The 12,778-nt window shown below is 48.2% G+C and overlaps 1 protein-coding gene and 1 long non-coding RNA gene across 28 annotated transcripts in view; one reads left to right on the top strand and one right to left on the bottom strand.

The window, feature by feature from the left end:
* The window catches only part of LOC102162623 (uncharacterized), a 55,064-nt gene extending 51,463 nt beyond the window's left edge, over positions 1-3,601 (top strand). Inside the window, exon 3 of the long non-coding RNA XR_002340246.2 lies at positions 701-3,601. This is a non-coding gene — a long non-coding RNA (uncharacterized LOC102162623). The remainder of the gene's footprint in view (positions 1-700) is intronic.
* Positions 1-12,778, bottom strand: part of PRKAG2 (protein kinase AMP-activated non-catalytic subunit gamma 2) — a 269,648-nt gene that overhangs the window by 17,451 nt on the left and 239,419 nt on the right. For 26 of the 27 annotated variants that reach the window (XR_014833508.1, XR_014833512.1, XR_014833501.1 and 23 more), the window contains 2 exons: positions 6,888-6,969; positions 5,764-5,822 (listed from right to left, as the gene is read on the bottom strand). Coding sequence is in view for 11 of the 27 variants with exons in the window: in XM_085005135.1 (XP_084861261.1) it covers positions 5,764-5,822; positions 6,888-6,969 (141 nt within the window). In the remaining 16 variants the exon portion in view is untranslated. Of the gene's footprint in view, positions 1-5,763; positions 5,823-6,887; positions 6,970-10,997; positions 11,182-12,778 lie in introns of those variants that run through there. The other variant, XR_014833519.1, reaches the window with a different exon arrangement.

Here is a 12,778-nt window from a genome sequence, read left to right as displayed (position 1 = left end):
TTACAGATGTTAACATAAACAACATAAAATAAATTACTATTTCATAACTACCGCCAAGTCCCATAATGGAAACAATCAAGATAATTCAGAAATACTGGAAATAAAGTCCTTTCTTCCCAGTATTTATATTATCATTATTTAAATTTACAAGTTTTATTTTTCAATTTTTTTTTTGCTTTTTAGGGCACTACTTGAGGCATACGGCGGAGGTTCCCAGGCCAGGGGTCTAATCGGAGCTGTAGCCACCAGCCTACACCATAGCCACAGCCAAGGTAACACCAGATCCAAGCCGCATCTGCGACCTACACCACAGCTCATGGCAACGCTGAGCAAGGAGGCCAGGGATTGAATCCGCAACCCCATGGTTCCTAGTCAGATTCGTTTCCACTGCGCCACGATGGGAACTCATTATTATTATTATTATTATTATTATTATTATTATTTTGCATTTTTTCCGCCATGCCTACAGCATGAGGAAGTTCCTGGGCGAGAGATGGACCTTGGGCCACAGCAGTGACAATGCCAGATCCTTAACTGCTAGGGCACCAGAGAACTCCTGAAATACTAGAAATAGAAATAAGAAACATAAAACGCTCTATATTTCTCTGAAGATGAGTATTTTATAAATTTAAAACATAATAAGCCAACATATTTTCATTAATTTGAAAATTTCTGAAACAAATTTTATACACACACACAGGAACTCCTCCTTTTTGAGGACATGGAAGATTTTGTTCCTCTCTAAGTCACGAAGGACAGTTGGCTAAGTCACGTGCAACAGTTAAGTCGTTGGATCAGGTTGTGCCTGGACCACATGGGCATCTTTATGAAGGGAGGAAGGACACCACCACCTGGAGGCCTCAGCATCCTCACCTCATCTCCGCTGCTGCTCGTGGTCAGGGTACTTACGGGCCCTGAATCTGTTTCCCTTCCGAACGACTGGACACGAGGCCCTGCACATTTAGCTCTGTGAGGACACGAGGGAGCCTGACCGGTGCCTCCCCACCCGCCACAGCCTCCACTCTGGTCCCTTGCCTCCTGGGGCGCGGCACTCGACTCCTGGGGCACCCACGGTGGGAAAACCCGGCCTCACAAAGCAACACCAGGAAGCCCTGTGTAGAAACGCCATCAACAAGGAAGCACGTGGACCAGGTGACAGCGTGAAAGGCCGAGTGCAGGGAAAGGGAGCCCAGCAGAGGCAGGCGAGGAGCCTCGGGAGGTAGATTTCAGCCAGGCTGCGTGCTGGGTGGGCTTTACAGGAACAAGAAAAACTTGAGAAAGAGCCTGGGAGGAAAAGGACTTCCTCACGTCCCCCAAACACAGAGAGGAGACAGTGCTGGGGGGTGGGAGCGAGGGGCCTCATGCTGACGTGACATCCGGATGGGTCCATGTCTAGGCGAGAAGGCCAGGCCAGCACTGATGGATTTAAGCAGTGGGACGGCATCACAGAATGAAGCTCAAAGCGGGTAGTTTTCACAGCCCCAGGGCTGGTGCAAAACCAGCATCAGGTAAGTTAGGTCTGATGGTGATTGTGGGGATGCGGGGGCAGCTGGCAGGAAGAACCTGAAAGTTTGGAGATGAACAGGAAACAGATGAATGAATGAGAACCCCCCCCGCCCCGTTCTGATGCAAGATGATCGAATGACACCATCCGTGGCAAAAGGAGCCTAACGAAGGAAGACGGGCTCTGGTTGTCACACAGTCTAAAGGAGGACATCCTGCTCCACGTCTCACTTAGGTGGTCCTGCGGGGGTGCCAGTGCCCAGCAGAGCAGGGGCCACCTTGCCCTCTGCCTGCACCACCCGCTCAGATACTTCACTGCGGTCATCAGTGTGGACAGGACTCAGCCGACACGAGGGGTCTCTTATGAACCAAGGCGCCCTGGCCCTGGCACAGTGGGAAGCTGTGTGCGCTTGCGCGAGTTAAGACACAAACTGAGTAAGATACAGTCTCCACCTCAAAGAACTACCCAGCAGGACTCTCAGCCACCCCTTGCAACAGGCTTTCTTGACCTCGGCACTACTGACATTGTAGGCTGGATCATCTTTGGTGGAGAGGCCGCTGTGTGTCCTGCAGGCTATTTAGCAGCATCCTTGGCCTCTGCCCACTAGACACCAGAACACCCCACCTTTACCCCAGCTGTGATAAAACATGCTTCCAGATGTCAAACGTCCCCTGGGAGGCAGTCGCTCTCCCCACAGGTAATGAGAATACAGTCTGAAAAGTGCCATAAGGTGAATTAATGAAATACGACCAATTCTGCTTGAGGGCAACACCACAGGGAGCTCCCCGTCAGAGGTGATTCTTGAGAAGGATTCTGAAAGACATCTGGACTGTGATGCAGGCACCTGAGCCCAGGCAGAGCATGGCAGTCTGAGTTGAGGGAGCAGAGAAGGTCAGGTCTGGGCAGACTGGGGCCAGTGGAATTTGCAGGGCAGAGTACCAGACAGGAGGGAGCTGCCCAGGAAGAGAAGAGGAGGATGTGGAGGGAGCTCCTGGAATTTCTGACTGAACACTGGGGCAGGCACGGGGTGCCACTGTGTGGGACCTGGCACAGGGGGCAGTCCTCGCACAGTAACCAGGGAACCCCATGGAGAGCCTAGAAGTGGCAGCAGAACTCAACCAGCCAGACCACCGATGAAGAGCCTATCAAAGCCTGAAAACAAGCCTCTACATAAGCAAGTGAAAACGATGCTCAACATCCTTAGCCCTCAGGGAAGCTCAGCCAAAATACCAACGAGAGGCCAATTCACATCCACTAGAGTGGCCGCCACCAAAACGAGAGACAGTAACACGCGTGAGTGAGGATGTGGAGAAGCCGGAACCCTGGTCCACTGCTGGGGGGCGTGTAAAGGGATGCAGCCGCCGAGGCAGAGTCTGACAGTGGTTACCACGTGACCCACGGAATCGCCTCCCAGGCCTATATCCAAAAGAAACGGAACCAGATATCCCATAAACACTGGGACAGGAGTGTTCACACAGCAGCATGAGTCACAGCCAAAAAGCGGGGACCGTTCCGTGTCCACGAAACGACGATGGGCAAGGGAGATGCAGCGCAGCCACACAGTGGGACGTTCCTTGGTGATAAAAAGAATCAAAGGACAAATGGAGCCACAACACGGAGGAGCCTCGAAAGCACTGGGTTACATGGAAGAGGCCAACCACCAAGGACCACATGTGGCCTGAGTCTGTTTACATGAGGTGTCCAGGACAGGCAAACCTACGGAGACAAAGCACATGAGTGGCTGCCTAGGACTGGAGGCGTGTCACAGCTAGGAGGTGTGAGGTTTCTTTGGGGGGTAATCGGAATGTTCTAAAATTGACTGTAGTGACGGCTGCACGACTCTGTGACTGGATACTCTAAATGGGCGGAATACAGGATGGACCAGTGATTTCACTGCCTGCCCAAACAAACTCCAGGGCTCTTTAAAGGCAGACAATACGGACATTCAACAACCTAATATTAACAATAAAGATGATGGAAATAGCATCTGATCTACATCTTGGATGTAACAACTAATATGCTGAAGGATTTAAAGGAAAACGTGAACAAAGAGAAATGGAAAATATTAAAAAAAAAAGGAACTTCCAGAACAGAAAATACACTATCTGAAAGGAAAAAGAGTAATAGGAGATAAGATACTACGGAGGAGCAACATAGTGAAATTGAAGATATAAAAAACATCTGAAATGAAGGACAGAGAGAGAACACCACTGGGAAAAACCCCCTGAAATGAGGGCATCAGTTGAGTCACTAGACTCCCAGAAAATGGGAGGGGGCAGAAGAGTCTGAAGAAATGACACCTAACAGAATGGAGAACAGGAGCCTGACGACCTCCAGCCACTCAGAAAGCACTCGACACGATTCACCATCCATTCAAGATAAACACTTTTGACAAACCTGGAAAAGAAGGAACATCTTCAACACAATAAGGGCATCTACGAAAAAGCTACAGCCGACCCCATATGTATATAACAGTGACCTGCGGAGAGACCCGAGGCGCGGAGGTCTGCTTTCAGGCCTTCAGCATGTGCTGGAGGTCTCAGCCGATGAAGTAATGCAAGAGAAAGACACATCACGTTCACAGGTTGCAAGACTCACGGACTGCAAGATACTGGTAAGATGCCACTTCCTTACCAAACCGATTTGCAGACTCCTGATAATACCAGCAGGCTTAAAAAAAATAGTTATCAAGAGATTTTGGTATTGGCATAGAGACAAGCAAGCAGAACAAGAAAAGAGAATAGAGCCCAGCGACAGACCAACGTTTAAGGCAGTAAAAGCAATTCTTTCACAAAAAAGTTTTTGCAGTAAATGGTGTGGGTACAACGGATTTGTTTTCACAGGTTACACCACTGTGTACACAGAAGGTGCCAACCAACGCACAAAAAGACTAGAAAAGGTGAATGTACGAAACCCAACTGCGTTTATACATTAATGATACTTAAAAACGAAATGAGCTGTACCTTTCACAATAGCATTGTTCTGTTTGTAATTAGAAAATAAGTGATACAGTGATACAGTAATGTGGAGAAAAAATGTATCCTCAAGTATTAAAAACTCTGAACTGTATCTTTAAATATAACTGCTCTTTAGAAATTCTGATTTAATTAGCCACTGCTGAGATTTACTCTCTGGGGGTTAGCTGCATTTTATCCACCTATATCCACCCAATAATCACATGAGCGCCACTTGCGCTAGTCCAAAAGCAGAGATGTGACCATTATTAGGAAAGCCAGGAAGGATTCAGCTGCACTGGTGGTATTTACCAGATATGTCACATGAGATAAATATGGAATACTTATGAAGTCTTCAGTAAAACTTCCTTTTGAGAGTATGCCTTATGAAGAAACTTATTTTTCCATTTTACGTAGGAAGTTAATTATTGGGCAGTATTGACCATTACACGTAAAAACAGTATTAAGTGGATTTTTACCTATTAGATACCCTAAACAGTACTAGCTAAAGAAACAAAGCATATAATTCTGTCTTTCCCCACCCCTGCCAAACGAAACAAAACGAAAAACTCCCCGAGGCAACAAAAACCAAACGAGCTGATGGAATCACAAAAGTCATAGCGTTAGATGAAGGTCCTATGTCCTTTCCAAACTGTGCTCCTATAAACAGCCGGACCAGGAGCTCTGCCGCTAAACTCGGTCACCACAGTCTCAACGGGCAGGAAAATGTCCACACCGAATTCCTCCAATTTTAAGTGTTACTTCTTTAAAACCACAGAGGACGTATAGTTCTCGTTATACCATTTCAGAGGTAACTGCATGAAGCTGCCCTCGCACCAACAGGCCTGGAAGACAAGCCTGTGTCACGCTCACCTGTCCCTGGACCAGAGCGAGCGGGGCCTCCTTCCTTGGCCGTCCCGGCAGAGTCTCAGCACTACACCGAGCCCACGCTGCCCTTAAAGATCACAAGCTCGGTGAAACGTCTAGACTATGTAGGTAATGACTAATACTCTGTGTGCAATAAACACACAGAATTCCACTAATGCAAGGATTTCTGAAGGCTGAACAAAGCAGCAACTTACTGCCTTCGATTTCTCCTGCGACTATCTTCGCCAAGCCTCAGATAGCAGACTGATCTACACTGAGGTTTCCTGCACATCACACACACTGGGAAAAGTCAACCACCAGCACCACTAGCCCTGCACCAATAAAGAAAAAAAAATCTTAAAACACACACACAAATAGCTGTACACACACACGCAGAACATATAGCTCCACTTACTGACACGGACTTCCGGCACTTACCATGGGCGATTTATAGTATCTATGCAGTATATTAATGAAATCTGTAATTGTTAGCATTCCTGGAACAAAGAACTGTATGTTAAATATAAAACCATGGCAACATTAAAGAAAAATTTCAGACGACAAGCAAACCTAGAATATTTACTAGAGAACCTTCTAAAATATACTTTAAAGATTACAAGCACAGCTTAACGTATTCTTTAAAACTCTTAATCTGTTCATTATCAACATCAAATATACAAATGTAGTAAGACACACAAGTTTAGCTGGAATTAAACCTGATCCTAATGAATGGAAGTAACCTCAGCATCCGGCGATTCACTGAGAACACTGACTGTTACAGAACCACGGGACGGCTTGCAGCTTACATGTGAATGATGGAGCACACTTGAGAACCAGATAAAGTCCTCCACGAGCTCTGGAAACGTGACACGTCTGGCAGCACTGGGACTGTCTCCTGAGAATCACTCTAAAAGCGGCAGCTTTCACGGCACTGTTTACGAAGCGCCCATTGTGTGCCAGACACTGTGCCAGGCGCCAGGCTTCCAGAGATGAAGGTGGCCTGACCTTCCCCCCAAGGAAGCTCAGCAGAGGGAGGCAGCATAAAGTGTCATATCAAAACACGCGATGCCTGTGACGGGGACAACATCCAGCGTCCACCAGGAGTCACAGATGACAAATTATGGAGCTCAGCTACTGCACTGGGTGATATTTTTAATGGCATGCTGACAGCTGAGCACAGGGGTCCGTCGCGTTGTCCCACTTCATGTGCCCTGTCGGAAAGGTGCTCCCCCGGAAGCCGGACACCCCCCCACCCCCGCCCCTGGCGGGACGCAAGCAGAGCTGGCCCACAGGGAGGTCTGAGCACAGCCCGAGGGCCACCCCCCTGGACTCGCAGGAACCCGAAAAGGCACAGAGGAGCCTTCGGGGCCAAAAAGGTGCTGGATCAAAAGAAACTCATAAAAGTACATGAATGTTCTGAATCTACTAGTGGCCCCACCTCACCCAGGATGTAAAAACGAGAAGGTCTTTAACTGGGTCATCTGTTTACTAGGCCGGATTCCAAACCACCCCTATGAAAGTTCCTCAGGTTTCTGGACTGTTCCCCGGCCCGCAATGCTTACCTACAAAACTTTGTTTTTTACTCTCCCACAGAGGCGCTGCTCGAACACCATTGGCTACCAAGGCAAAGAAGGCCTTTTTAACCTAAGACAAATGAGAGAAACAACACACATTTTTAAAGTCCATGTATATGTAGGGAGAAAAATACCTTCGGGTAAAATATTCAACCAAATCTTACCAGTTATCTTCAACATACGTTTTATAAATACGCTTTTGATAAGCTAAAAAACCTGAATTTATTAGGTTAGCAATTTGCTTTTGTAGTCTACTGAAAGGTCTCCAGGGGTTAGAGATCATTTTTTAAAAACTGAAACACCACAATTTTTTTTTTCTTATTGTATCTAAAGACTTGAATACGTAGAGACTTTATAGAATTAAAACCATAAAAAAGAATTAAATGTCAGAGTTTAATCTCTCCTATATGTGGTTATTTGTTCATCTGCAAACACTGGGGTTATATCAAATTACTTGAAATGAAAATGGGCTTTTCAATAACAAAACCACAAGTATAGCCCCTCCTCTCCCTGAGGTTGAGCAAGAGAAGAAATGAAAGCTGTGACACACTCACACTTTTGATTCTTCTCGAGACAGGTGCTGACTACGTGCCTATTCTGGGTGGGCCCCGTTCAGAGTAGTTCCCATGGAGTATCTCACCGAGCCCTGGGGACAGACGCCCACAGGGACACCATGACAGGGACAGAAGGCACCGGAGGGGGCGATTTACTAAAACCCAGAAGCTCAGTGCTGAAAATGACCTCTCAATACAGACAGCACAAGACAGAGGGCTCGCCGTTACTAATAAAGATGGCCTGTATCAAAACTTAAGGCTCATCTATAGCTGCTACGTAAGCCAATATATTTTAGTTACAGCACCTGATACAAGTATGGCTATAAAACCTGATGGGCTCATAAATTGTTAGAATAGCTTTTGGGCCACAGCTTGTATCCAGAATCACTAAGATATTCATACTGTTTGCATCAAGCCTGTACTGCAAAAATATTAGCACTATTGGTATACTAGCTTGTTCTCTGTCGAGTTATATACTCATACACAGGTTTTAAGAGTAGGATTCCTGAATCAAAGGTGTTTCTAATATGGAAAACTAGAAAAAGATCTGTCTATAACAAAAGAAAACTTGTTAAATACTGGCACAGCAACGAGAAAAACGAGCATCAAATAGCAGAATTATGAAGACCATGCTGAAGTAAAAAGCTTGGCAGTAAAAATGCAGACTATCAAAGTATGCATTCTAATTACCTAAAACACATGTAAATGGAATAGATCAAAGAGAAAAAGCCCCCCAATTGAATTTCTATATTAAGGAGATAGGGCAGTGAAAGTGCATTTCTTTAAAAAATTTGTGTATGCTGTGGCATAATTATCTTTTTAACTAAGAAAGAAAAAGGTTCTTTTCCTACCCATTATATTCCAAAGCCCCTTGTTAACTTACTAGTGAAAAGGAATGAGAGAATTACAGGAACCTAGTGCTTCCAATCAGAGTAGGATTAATAACTCAGCACCTGTTTCTGCCTGAGTTGTGACACATTTTGCCTTTATTTAGAATGACTTATGTAGGCACCTGGTCCACCCACACGGGAACAGAAGGACGGCTGCTGGATATAGGGGCTCTCATTAATCATTTTCTACACTTAGCCTAGTCCAGCGCTGTCCTGAGTACAGCAGGGATTCTGTCCATCCGCTGAACCAACTGGCAGAGAGCTGGGAAAAGCAGGAGAGGAGGGCCAACCCAGCGACAGGGGAGAGAAACCAGCATCCACACAGTGGGAACATGGTTTTTGAACCGCAGTTTCTATCAGGAATCACAAAAATATTCATGCTGTTTGTGTAACTAAACAGCTTGTGAATGGTCTGCTCTTTCTACCTGGGTGATGCTTTGGGAATCCTTGGCTCTATTATAAAAGAATCCAGGGGAAAGTCACAGATAAACAGACTTTGAAACACAGTAAATATCTGCTTAGCTTGTTTTTCTGCACTGGCTGGAGTAGGCAGGGAGTGGGAGCATTTTAAAAAAACCACAAATTGCTTATTGTTTTCTCCAAAATAACAGATTGAGCAGAGAAAACCAGTATTGAAATCATTCATCAGGATCATTCACGTTCCCCGAAGTGACCACAGCTGTTGAAAAGCTGCTCCACAAAGTTCTAGTTTGGCCATGATGAGACAGCTGAAAACAACTACACAAGTTGGACAAGACCCACAATCACGATTCGAGAGCACTGGGGGGCACCCCACAGGCAGGATTCAAGAAGCCACAATTCTTGAGAGAAAAGAAAGAGATGAACTGAGCTCCAAGGTCATTCTGGAACTTTTCCAAAAGCACTTTCCAAGTCATCCTCAAAGAGGCAAATTTCAATAGAAAATTGGACTCTAGAGAACTATGTCTAGATACTCATGTTGCAACAGAAGAAAGGGTGGGGGAAAAACTGTAATTGTAATGTATACATGTAAGGATAACCTGACCCCCTTGCTGTACAGTGGGAAAAAAAAAAAAAAAAGAAAATTGGACTCTATCAACAGAAAGAAACCCCAGGCAGGAAAACTCCAAAGAAAACCACACCCAGCACGTCACAGATAAGACGCTGAAAATCAAAGGCAAAGAGGAAATTAGCCAGAGGAAAAAAAAAAGACTAACTTTCAAAGGAGTAACAACCGGACAGATGGCGACACCAACAGAAGCAGGGGTCTGACCTCAACACTCAACAGAATGGCTCTTCTTTCAGAGACAGGGAAAATCCTGCTTCCCCACAGTAACTCCGCTGACTCATCTGCTACCTAGAGGCTCGTAAACAGCCCCTAAACGCTCCAGGTTACTAAGCGAGCCTCAGGGTCGCTGTAAACAAAACACAAGGAGGCGACTGCACAGCCCCGAGGCCGACACGAGGCAGACGGACGGGCCAGTGACATCGGGTGGGACTGTATCGTGTGCGGACTTGGGCTCCTTTGGAGAACATAACCGCTGATGCCAGTGGGTGGATGGCAAGGCGGAGAGTGAGGGCAAAACCCAGGGCAGCCCCAGTGCAGCTGCAAAGGGAACAGGAAGGATTCCTGGCGAAAGGGGCTGTCACTTCTGCACGAGGAGCTGAGACAACCAGACGCTAAGGAACATCCTTGGAGTGAAGGGGCGAAGCTGTGAGACCAAGCAGACAGACAGCCGCCCTTCGTGGGCTCAGGCCCTCAACCCTCTCCAAGCCCGGACCGTCTTAGTCACGAAATGGGACTCACAGATAATGTTTCCGCACAGGGACTGCAGGGACACCTGGACTCACGGTGCCGATGCTGGGCACCAGGAGCCAGAAAGAATAAAGGCTTCACTTTTCCGCTTGAGACAGCCCGGGCCAGAAGCACAGAGGAGGATTTACCATTTTAACTTCACCCACACGGATTGCCGACACGTCCACCCTCCAGAGCCCCCAAGCACCACCTGCAGGGGCCCCACAAGTGCCGGCGGCACCTGCACGGCCCCGGGCTCGGCCACCGCCTCGCCGCCGCCATCGCAGGGCCTTCTGACCAGGCTTCCTCAGCACCCCGGGGCGTGGAGCTGCCTGCGGGGCCGTCTAGGACTCCACCTGGAAAATGCTCCACTTGGTCTTGGTTTCAAGGCCAAGCCCACGGCTACCACAGGGGGAACCGGCGAGGGGCGAGGGGCCAGGGGCGGGCGAGCTGGGAGGCGGGAAGAACACATACGCTCCACCGCGTAAAAGCGCTGATCAACGACACCCTCCAGAGCACAGGAGAGCCGGCTCAATCGTCGGCGACAACCGCCGCGGGAAAAAGCAGGCATGGATTCTGGGTACGACTGATGGACTGTGTACTCCTGAAACGCACACGGCACTATAAGTCACCTCCACTCCAATAAAGCACAACAAATGCTTCACAGTTAGAGAGGGCACAGGGTGTTACCAATTAACCAGCGACCAGGACAGAAAAGGGGCTGGCACAATCTAGTTCTAGTTCTCAGGGAAAAACTCTCGGGGCTTGAGTACCAATGTGCTCCAACTGTTCCCAATTTAAAACTTTTTGTTTTAATAGGATTTTGAAACCAAATGTGATAATTACATAAGATAGAAAGCAAATTTTCACACAGAAATGATTTTTAATTTTTTTTTTTTTTTTTTGTCTTTTTAGGGCCGCACCCACAGCATACGGGGGTTGCCAGGCTAAGGGTGGAACTGGAACTGTAGCTGCCAGCCTTCGCCAGAGCCACAGCAACGCGGGATCTGAGCTGCGTCTGCACCCTACATCACAGCTCAAGGCAACGCCAGATCCTTAACCCACTGAGCAAGGCCAGGGATCGAACCTGCGTCCTTGTGGACACTAGTCAGATTTGTTTCTGCCAAGCCACAGTGGGCGCTCAATCTTAACTGTGAGCCACTCACGACCTTGGATGGTGAAGCTTCAGAAGTTCTGGTTTTATATACATCTCACCAGGTGAGTTAAGACAGACTTTAAGAAGTAGAACAAAAAGGTACAGAGAGAAGACAGGATAAGAGCATTAAAGGATCAGTGAAGGGGGCCCAGGACCACCAGACTGAAGTTCTACAAGAAAGAAAACAGGAAGAAACAGCACAAGAAACACAGGCCATCGAATGCTGGGTTCCTGAGTGGAAGAGACCATAGCCAAGCGTGGTGTCCGGAATTCGGGAGCACCCCTGGCAGAAGAGAGCACCCCTCAGGCTGCAGGGGGCACAATCACATGCAAAAGATGGAGATTAAAACAGAAAACACTGGGAGTGCCTGCCTGGCTCAGCGGTTAACGAATCTGACTGGTATCCACAAGAATGTGAGTTCGATCCCTGGCCTTGCTCAGTGGGTTAAGGATCCGGTGTTGCCGTGAGCTGCGGTGTAGGTCGAAGACGTGGCTTGGATCCCAAGTTGCTGTGGCTGTGGTTGTAGGCTGGTGGCTGTAGCTCTGATTGAACCCCTGGTCTGGGAACTTCCATATGCTGTGGGTAGGGCCCTGAAAAGAAAAAAGACACACAAAAAATTAGAAAAGAAAAGAAAAAGAAAAAACTGGAGTTCCTGTTACGGCTCGGTGGAAACGAATCTGACTAGTATCCAGGAGGATGTGCTTCAATCCCAGGCCTTGCTCAGTGGGTCGGGGATCCAGCGTTGCTGTGGTGTAGGCCAGTAGCTGCAGCTCCAATTCCACCCCTAGGCTGGGAGCTAGGGCGAGTGTGGCCCTAAGAAGCAAGACAACCAACCACAACAGCTTCCTCTTCAGCAACACTGACAGCCAGAAGAAATGGAACGATGCCTTCAAAACTGTCAGTAAAAGCGACAGAGTCTGTACACAGCAGTCTGCAGATGGAAGAAAAGGGATGGTTCATGTTTCAAGGAACGTCTGCACCCCCAGCCCCCAGTACTTGGGCAGTGGGGCCTCGTCCTGGGATTCCTGTCCTGATGAGAAAGACTGGCCCTCGGGCAGCCGTCTGCAAAGCCAGAGAGGCCTCCCCCGACCTGCAGCCACCCGTCCGTGGGGCTGTCAGGGCAGCCTGCGGGGACTGGGACAGGAGGCTGCTGGAGAAAGAGCGCCACCCACAAGGACTACATCTACAAAGCAGAGAGGCTTGAGCTAAGGCCAGGGGAGGGTACGAGGCTCTCAGGGGACGGTGACGAGCAGGACGCGGGAGTGGCTCCGAGGGGTGTGAAGCTGTCTGGGTCAAGTCTGTGCGCGCGGGAATCCCATGGAGAACTTAGAAGATGGGAGCATGAGGCAGCCGGAGGTGTTCACGGCAAACAAAGCGGAGGAGCTCTGAGCTCCGGGAAGAACACCAAACTCTACCAACAGGAAAGGCCAGCCCCGCAGACCCCGGGGCTCAGGGACACTCGCAGACGCGCCCCCAGGACTGAGACACAGTTACACTGGGGGGC

The sequence above is a fragment of the Sus scrofa genome, chromosome 18 (assembly GCF_054392235.1).
Source record: "Sus scrofa isolate SSC_HxYL_T2T_F1_AM1 chromosome 18, Sscrofa_HxYL_maternal_Yorkshire_Landrace_v2.0, whole genome shotgun sequence".
Classification (NCBI taxonomy): domain Eukaryota; kingdom Metazoa; phylum Chordata; class Mammalia; order Artiodactyla; family Suidae; genus Sus; species Sus scrofa.
This window is presented reverse-complemented; position numbering and strand designations above follow the sequence as displayed.